Source organism: Lagenorhynchus albirostris, chromosome 18 (genome assembly GCF_949774975.1).
Source record: "Lagenorhynchus albirostris chromosome 18, mLagAlb1.1, whole genome shotgun sequence".
In the NCBI taxonomy this organism is placed as follows: domain Eukaryota; kingdom Metazoa; phylum Chordata; class Mammalia; order Artiodactyla; family Delphinidae; genus Lagenorhynchus; species Lagenorhynchus albirostris.
Window position 1 is genome coordinate 25,837,187 of NC_083112.1, and position 8,927 is coordinate 25,846,113.

Sequence of the window (8,927 nt, forward strand, 5' to 3'; positions counted from 1 at the left end):
TCCCCCTTAAGTAAGGGGGAACTACTGTAATAGAATACATATCAAAAACCTCTTTCTCCACAAACTTCAATACTTTCTCACTACTGCTTTAAAAGTGTCTAAACTCTTTAGCTTACATCAAGGTCCTCCTCAACTGTGCCACCCATTCAAGCTTGTCCTCCTAAAGCCATCCATTCCGACCAACTGGTATATTTAGTCCCCATAAAAAGCTCTGTGCCTGCCTTTCTCCATAGCTTGTAAACATCACTCCTGGGTTCTCTACATCCCTGGCAGTTCTGGCTGACTCTGATTTTACCTGTAAAGCCTGAGATCTCTTCCTATTTGCACTTGATATAACTTTCTCCAAGTCATTTGGCACTGTGTCTTCTCTGAACGCTGATGGCTTTATGTTTTTAGCATTTAAGTATTTTCTTCTACAAGGCTGTGAGCTATATTGCATCACCAGTACTTGATCAAATATCTGTTGATAAAGGACCCCAAAGTGGGGACTTCCCTGGTGGTGCAGTGGTTAAGAATCTGCCTGCCAATGCAGAGGACACAGGTTCGTGCCCTGGTCCGGCAAGATCCCATATGCTGCGGAGCAACTAAGCCTGTGTGCTACAACTACGAGGCTGCGCTCTAGAGACCGTGAGCCACAACTACTGAGCTCACGTGACACAACTACTGAAGCCCACACGCCTAGAGCCCATGCTCCGCCACGATAGAAGTGACTGCAATAAGTTCGCACACTATAATGAAGAGTAGACCCTGCTCGTCGCAACTAGAAAAAGCCTGCATACAGCAATGAAGACCCAATGCAGCCAAAAAAAAAAGGACCCCAAAGTACTCTGATTACTGGGGGTCACAAGCTTTGTTTTAGATTAGGAATAGAGAGGTTCAGATGAGAGGAAGAGAGATGAAGATAAAATAAGGCACAGATGAAAAGTTACTCCTTAGTCCATATTCTTTTATTCTTCTCTTGCTTTGCAACATTCTTGAGAGGGGGGCAAATAATTTTTTTCCTATAGAGTGGTAAGAATCCAAAGTATGGTCCTTGAGCCAATGACCGAAGTCAAGTACCAAAGTCAATTTCTCTGGCTCAGTTGGGGTTTGAGGTATCCCTGAACCAAAAAGGTAAAATATTTTTCATTATTCATTGACTTAATTTCCTTCATAGAGCTAGGCTAATAAAATCAGCAGTTTAAAAACTAGTTTTATGTTGTATTTTAAGATTACATAGTTTTGATAATATCATTATTAACATAATGATCCTATGGGAAAATTTTTTTCTAAGCGAAGATTATGTCATTTAAATCCTTGTTTAATGTTAAGGGGAATTTATGATTAGTGTTGATACTCTATAGTGGTTCCCTGTGATTTTGTCTAGGTTCGAGCACTTAAGTAGTTGATAAATATCATTTGTTTCTAGGCTACGCTTGTAGACAGTATTTTGGCTGACTTCAGAGCTGAATTATTTTCCCTGAAATCATTTTCCAGAAAGGACCAGCAATTTGCTGATGACTTTTCTTATAAATGAATGCACAGTCAAGACCTAATGGGGTCAGTAGGGTAACAGGAATGTGATATAATGACCCTTCTTATGAGAGCACTTAAAACAGTTACTCTCAATTTGGGGGGATCATCCTGCTGAAGAATGAGTTTAGCTTTTTCAAGGTACGATTTTTTTTTTTTTTTTTTTTGCGGTACGCGGGCCTCTTACTGTTGTGGCCTCTCCCGCTGTGGAGCACAGGCTCCAGACGCGCAGGCTCAGCGGTCATGGCTCACGGGCCCAGCCGCTCTGCGGCACGTGGGATCTTCCCGGACCGGGGCACAAACCTGTGTCCCCTGCATCGGCAGGCGGACTCTCAACCACTGCATCATCAGGGAAGCCCTCAAGGTATGATTTTAAAAATAGGAAGAAAAACCCCAGTTGTTAGGTTGATTTTTTTTTCTTTCAAACAGTCTTCATGGCTTCAGTTTCTAGAGCGTGCTGCTTTAAGACAGCAACATTGCACTTGATAATGTTTTGCTCATTATAACCTTTTCTCCAGAATGTTTGTTCAGTTGAGAAATGAAAATGGGTCTCACATAGTACATAGAGTGATTTATTCTAAATGGGACAAAAACTGTTTCTGGAACTGTTAGTTCAAGGTTCTATAGAAGTTGATGCTTACTCTGAAGTGTGGACACCATAATCTAGCTAAATATTTACATTAGGGATTTTCCTGTGGTTTCATTTTTTCCCCTAAATATGTTATTAGTTTTATGTAATAGGAAAAGGGGAATATGCAAAGGCACAGGCACTATTTTGAATTAGGGACCATTTTCCCCCATGTTTACGGTGAAAGTTATCTTAGTTTCTTTCCAGCGTGCCTTAGTGTGTAAGGGACACGCTGGAGTTTCTTGTTCAGCAAAAGAGAAAATCTTTTATTAAAATGATTAGAATGCAAATCCTGTTTTACAGATCTGGTTTTCCGGCATTTTGGGGGAACACTAGTATGTCTGGTGCTTTTGTTTTAGGAACAAAAGTAAACACTGTAGGGAGTTCAACCAAATCCCCCCACCCCCTTCATCCCTTTTGAAACCAAACTGAGCAAGAGGACCAAATTGCTGCTTGATCCACATTTTGGTCTTCCTGTAGTGGTGGCAGTATAGTTTGGCAATATGCTGGCAAATGGGAAAACAAGCAACATAAAGCAAATTTCTGCCACAGTGCTTTTAATATTGAGACAGATTTTTATCTAATAGAGCCAACAGAATGGAACATGAGAGTACCATGGGCTCAAGGCTGTAAACACGGCTTCCCGGTGACACATCCTAAGGGGACAGATCATACAGTTTCTGTATTATTCAGCTTGTCAATCTACTGGCACAGAACTGATTTTTGCTTCAGAAAATGTCTCTTTCTTGAAACTCCAGCCGTCTTTCATTCATAAAGCAGTGTTTTAATAACGTGGTTGTTTACTAGGAAACAAAGCTAACGCTAATAATGAATCTCTGGCAATAGCACATTCCTTATCATAGATGGTCTCCTTGCTGCCAAACGGCTGGAGGCGAAGTGGGGAAAATGCAATCAAGCATTTAAGCATCATAGGTGGATGTTTTCAAACAGTAAGTGGCCAGTTGTTTAGCATTGTGGAAGTAATGTGTATGATTGCCTGACTTTTAAAATGTTTTATCTGGGTCCTTTGATGTTCAGTAGATAGAGTCATAGACTAGTCTTCATTTTCAGGATACTGAGCAGTTATTCTGATCTTGAATGGCAAGAATGACGCTGAAAACTGGCAAGAGCCAGGCTTGGCAGGGACTGTGTGCCGAGAGAGAGAGAGAGAGAGAGAGAGAGAGAGAGAGAGAGAGAGAGAGAGAGAGAGAGAGAGAGAGAGAGAGAGAGAGAGAGAGAGAGAGAGAGAGGCCAAGACTTGGACTGTGATGAAATGGGTCCCTCTCCTGGCTAAAGTGCATGGAAGCATGTGCCTTTTAAAATGCATGGGCCGAATCAGTTTTCAGTTTTCCGATAAGGGGCACCCAGGAATGAAGAAATTGGGTAAAGGGATCAGATCCTCTTGCTTTCCCTGAGACCCAAAGACTGAATAACCAGATGCTTCCTTGGAGTACTCAGTTCTAAGAAAGAAAGCAAACTGTCTTAATACCATTGAGGATACCGGCCAACAAGAAATCTAGTCTCGGGCTTCCCTGGTGGCGCAGTGGTTGAGAATCTGTCTGCCGATGCAGGGGACACAGCTTCAAGCCCTGGTCTAGGAGGATCCCACGTGCCGCGGAGCAACTAGGCCCGTGAGCCACAACTACTGATCCTGGGCGTCTGGAGCCTGTGCTCCGCAGCAGAGAGGCCGCGATAGTGAGAGGCCCGCGCACCGCGATGAAGAGTGGCCCCCGCTTGCCGCAACTAGAGAAAGCCCTCGCACAGAAACAAAGACCCAACACAGCCAAAAATAAATAAATTAATTAATTAAATAAAATAAAATTTTAAAAAAAGAAAGAAATCTAGTCTCACTAAACTGAAGTAGAGTTGTTTCCTTCCTCAGATGAATGCCTCATCAGGCAAAATTTTAAAAATCTAAAGTACAGTAGGACCTTGTTGCCTATCCATCATATGTATAATAGTTTACCTCTGCTAATCACAAACTCCCAGTCCTTCTATATTCAATATCCTGTGATAAATCATAATGGGAAAGAATATAAAAAAATAATGTCTATGTGTGTATAACTAAGTCACTTTGCTGTACAGCAGAAATTAACACAACATTGTAAATCAACTATACTACAATAAAAAAATTAAATTAAAAAATCTAAAGTAAACAAAATGAAGCTTTTTCTCTTTTTAGGATCTCAGAGTACCTGATGAAAATCAAGCCATGCTCCCCACTGTACTTCTCTATCGGTTACTGGTACTTATAATTAGAGTCATTGCCAAATGCTCCACTAAATTAAAACCCCTGGAAATTAATTATCTCATCAAAGGTGGCTCAGTTTCAGAACTGGGTTCACAGATCCTGGTGCTAAAATAAGTGCACCTCCCTCTTAAGAGTGAAAGGAAAAAGAATAGTCATTTACTGACATGTCTCTGCAGGAATCAATAACATTACAGGTCATGTAGGAGCTAAGAATAGCCTGGGCGTATTAATAGCTTAGCCTGCTCACTGATTTTATTCAAGATGACTGGTTAAAGAACACTCTGCCTTGCTGACGGCTCCATGGCACGAGGAACAATGTCATCATTAACATGTGGGACTGTTTAGCATTTAGAACACTTCACACATAAAGAGAACTTAATATAGGACTATTGTGCTTTAGACAGATGGTTTAATGTTTCTTTAGCCTTCAGCCTATCAGGCCACCTGCGGTTTTCTTCAGCCAAGGGCTTTTAAAAAATAATTGGTGTATAACAATTTTCTAACGAGACTGACTGCAATGTATTTCCCTAAATCTTTTTCTTACCCTTAACTATCCCTTGCAGTGAATTGTGGCTGACTAACCTCCCTGACTGACACCGAGTCTTCATGGATAAGTAATTACTGACATAAAAGGAGATGAAGGGGCTGAAATTTCATCATTAATGGTTTCTTTGCTTGGGAAAAGCTATTCAGAAATGATTACTTTGGAAAACAGTTCTTCTCTGATTAGAGACTGCCTGACTCTGGAGAAGCTGCTCCCCCAGAATCTTTCAATACAGGAAATGATAACCCAATATAGGTGGATAACCGTGGGTGGCAAAGGATGCATCTATGCATTTGTTTCAAAATGGTAAAGGAGAATAGCAATTGTGCCTCTGTCCGAGGACTCTGTGTGCTCAGGAAGGAATAAAGATGCTGCGGGTCCCCTGCGCATACTCTCAAAGTGAGATTCGGGCACACTAGCAAAGCAAGCAGGGTGCGTTTTTATAGTATAAACTTCTGTAGGGATCTTTTTTTGTTTGTTTGTTTTTGCGGTACGCGGGCCTCTCACTGTTGGGGCCTCTCCTGTTGCGGAGCACAGGCTCCGGACGCACAGGCTCAGCGGCCATGGCTCACGGGTCCAGCCGCTCCGCGGCATGTGGGATCCTCCCGGACCGGGGCACGAATCCGTGTCCCCTGCATCGGCAGGTGGACTTTCAACCACTGCGCCATCAGGGAAGCCCCGTAGGATCTTAATGATTCCCTGCATTGCCCTGGCCACTGTTCAGCTCTCCAGGCCCTTCTGTGAGCTCTTTCAAGAGAAGAACATGACCCAGAGGCCGGGAGACTGTGGATTGGTCCAGATGGATGCTTATTTGCATATTCTTCCCTACGTAACCTCCCCGGTAGGGTTCAGAAAAAGCTTGCTTGGGCCCCAGGCAGAGAAAAGCGATTACACAGCAGAGAGGGTTTAGTGATCAAAAGTTTTTAAGACAGCAAGTGTCTCCTGGCTGTGCACTTAGGAGGCCTTGAGAAGGCTGGAAGTCTGAGCGCAGAGACTCGGATTGTTGGTGTTTTTCTTTCCCTTTGACTAACAGGAATGTCTCACTGGAGGCTCAGGTTCCCCGCTGACACTTTACACAGGGCTGGACTGGGGTCCCTGTTGCTTCTGCTGCTGCTGCTTCTGGTGTCAGGGTCTTGCACCGAAACTGTCAATTTCCTCACCTTTGAGGAAGAAGCCCTTGGCACCTTCATCGGTGTTCTGTCTGACCACATCCTGTTTAATTCCCAGCGCGAGGTGCCAGGCCAGTTCCACCTTATTAAGATCAACAGCTCGCTGGTCCAGGTGCAAGAGGGCGACCGTCCTCAGAGATGCGGGCCTGGACCTCGAGCGGCTGTGCGGCCAGGCCTTCAAAGTGGTACGCTTTTGGCAGGAGCAGTTCCGGCTGGTGCACGTGGAGGTGGAGGTGAGGGACGTCAACCACCACGAGCCACGCTTTTCCCGGGCCCAGATCCCGGAGGAGGTGTCTGAGGGCGCGGCCGCGGGCATGCGCATCCCCCTGGAGGTGCCCATAGACGAGGACGTGGAGGCCAATGGGCTGCAGAGAGTGTGCCTGGCCGCACAGCCCCTTCCGCGTGGAGCTGCAGACGCGCGCGGACGGTGCCCAGTGCGCCGACCTGGTGCTGCTGCAGGAGCTGGGCCACGAGAGCCAGGCCGCCTACAACCTGGAGCTGGTGGCCCAGGCCGAAGGCCGCCCACCGCGCTCCGCCACGGCCGCCCTCAGTATGCGCGTGCTGGACGTGAACGACCACAGCCCGGCCTTCCTGCAGGGCGCCGTCGCCGCGGTGGAGCTGGCGGAGGACGCACCCGTGGGCTCGCTACTGCTCGACCTGGACGCGGCGGATCCCGACGAGGGCCCCAACGGCGACGTGGTGTTCGCTTTCGGCTCCCGTACCCAGCCCGAGGCGCGCCGCCTCTTCCGCCTCGACCGGCGCTCGGGCCGCCTCACCCTGGCCGGGACCGTGGACTACGAGCGCCAGGACACTTACGAACTGGACGTGCGGGCGCAGGACCGCGGCCCCGGACTCCCGCGCCACCACCTGTAAGGTCATCATGCGCATCCGTGACGTCAATGACAACGCGCCGGACATCGCCATCACCCCGCTGGCCGCCCCGGGCGCGCCTGTCGCCTCGCCCTTCGCCGCCGCCGCCGCTGCTCTCGGGGGTGCGGACGCGACCTCGTCGACCTGCCAGAGGGGGTGGCACGCGAGAGCCTGGTGGCGCTGGTCAGCACCTCGGACAGGGACTCGGGAGCCAACGGGCAGGTGCGCTGCGCCCTCTATGGGCACGAGCACTTCCGACTGCAGCCGGCCTACGCGGGCAGCTACCTGGTGGTGACCGCGGGGTCGCTGGACCGCGAGCGCATCGCCGAGTACAACCTGACGCTGGTGGCCGAGGACCGCGGCGCGCCCCCGCTGCGCACCGTGCGGCCCTACCTGGTGCGGGTGAGCGACGAGAACGACAACGAGCCGCTCTTCACGCGGCCGGGCTACGAGGTGTCGGTGAGTGAGAACAACCTGCCCGGGGCCTACTTGGCCTCGGTGGCCGCCAGGGACCCGGACCTGGGCCGCAACGGCCAGGTCACCTACCGGCTGCTGCAGGCTCCGTGTCCACCTACGTCTCATTGGACCCCGTCACTGGGGAGCTGCACGCACAACAGTGCTTTGACCGCGAGGAACTGGCTGAGCTGCGGCTGGGGCTGGAGGCGCTCGACGGCGGCTCTCGGCCGCTCCGGGGCCGGGCCGTGATGCGGCTGCATGTGGAGGACCAGAACGACCACGCGCCTCGGCTGGTGACCCCGCCGCTCGTCAGTGACTCAGCCAAGGCCCCTCGGCCCCGGGACGCGCCCCTGGGCTACCTGCTGACCCGACTGCAGGCTAGGGACACGGACAAAGACCTCAACGCGGAGCTGACTTACATTCTCCGCAGCGACTGCGGCCCCGGGGCGCTAGCGCTACACCCGGCCACGGGTGAACTGTCCCTACAGTGCCGCCTGTCCCCGCAGCCCGCCGACCCGCTGACGGCGGCCGTCGTGGTGCCGGCCGGAGGCCGGCCGGCCCGCCCGGTAGTGCACGGCCACCTTGCTCCTCGTGCCCGCGCACTCGGCGCCACCTGGCGGAGAGGTGGTGCTGGTGCCACGGCCACCTCCGCCGACAAACGAGGAATGGAGGTATCCGCGGGACGGCGCATGGCGCATGGAGCAGGACGGCACCCTGACCTCTCCGTGGTTGTGGTCGGGGCTTTGACCAGCGGCTGCGGCCTTCCGCCGGTGGCCATCGTCACCGTGACTTGTTCCTGCTCAGGCAAGGCCAGGACGCGGAGGAAGAGGCTTTGTGAGCACAGACAGAGCAGGTGCCATGCGAGCAGTGGCCAGGCTTGCCCATGTTGCAGGACATCAGGGGCTGATCCTGGGAGGTCCAACCCAAGGTTCTTCGTGGAGACACCGCCGCTTTCCATTTCCTCAGAGGTGCAGGAGAACGAGTCTGCCGAGACTTCCCAGTCCGGGAACAGTGCGGTGTCCTTATGCCCCTCGCCTCGGAAGAGGAACGAGGTCCCCTGGGTCCAGGTAGCGCACCCCCAGCTCTCTTAGTGTCCTCGTTAGCATTCAGTAAATTTTCACGCTGGGAGCTTTATGAAAATTCAGTGCCTGATCAGGTTTGGGACTTCAAGTGGCTAATTTTTCGGGACTTATTTTTTATTTGAGAGGAAAAATTCTTCACCGATGAGGGCAGGAGGAGGCCTGATTCTCATGTGTTCCTGGAGGCCCAGGTCTATTCCTGCTGTTTCAGCCCCTGGTAACTTCCTTATGGATCCAGCCCGAATCCCTTTCCATCAGGGTTTAAATGGTGTCTTCCTGCAGCACTGCAGATGAGGGATGCTGTGCCTGCTCTGTCAGTTCTGATATCTAAGGGTGAAATATTATTAACTGCTGCTCTCACACCTCTTTTTAAACAGGGTTCCGTCTCAGGTCCTTTTCATTCCACATTCCTGTGGGG

General features: G+C 50.2%; 1 protein-coding gene across 1 annotated transcript; it reads left to right on the top strand.

Annotated features, from left to right (window-relative positions):
• The first annotated feature begins 5,970 nt into the window (after nucleotides 1-5,970).
• On the top strand, nucleotides 5,971-8,521 carry LOC132508699 (protocadherin-8-like). Its single transcript, XM_060129077.1, is given in 6 exon segments — nucleotides 5,971-6,230; nucleotides 6,232-6,480; nucleotides 6,482-6,956; nucleotides 6,958-7,117; nucleotides 7,120-7,533; nucleotides 7,536-8,521. Coding segments are annotated over 6 exon segments (2,544 nt in total).
• Nucleotides 8,522-8,927: the final 406 nt, after the last annotated feature.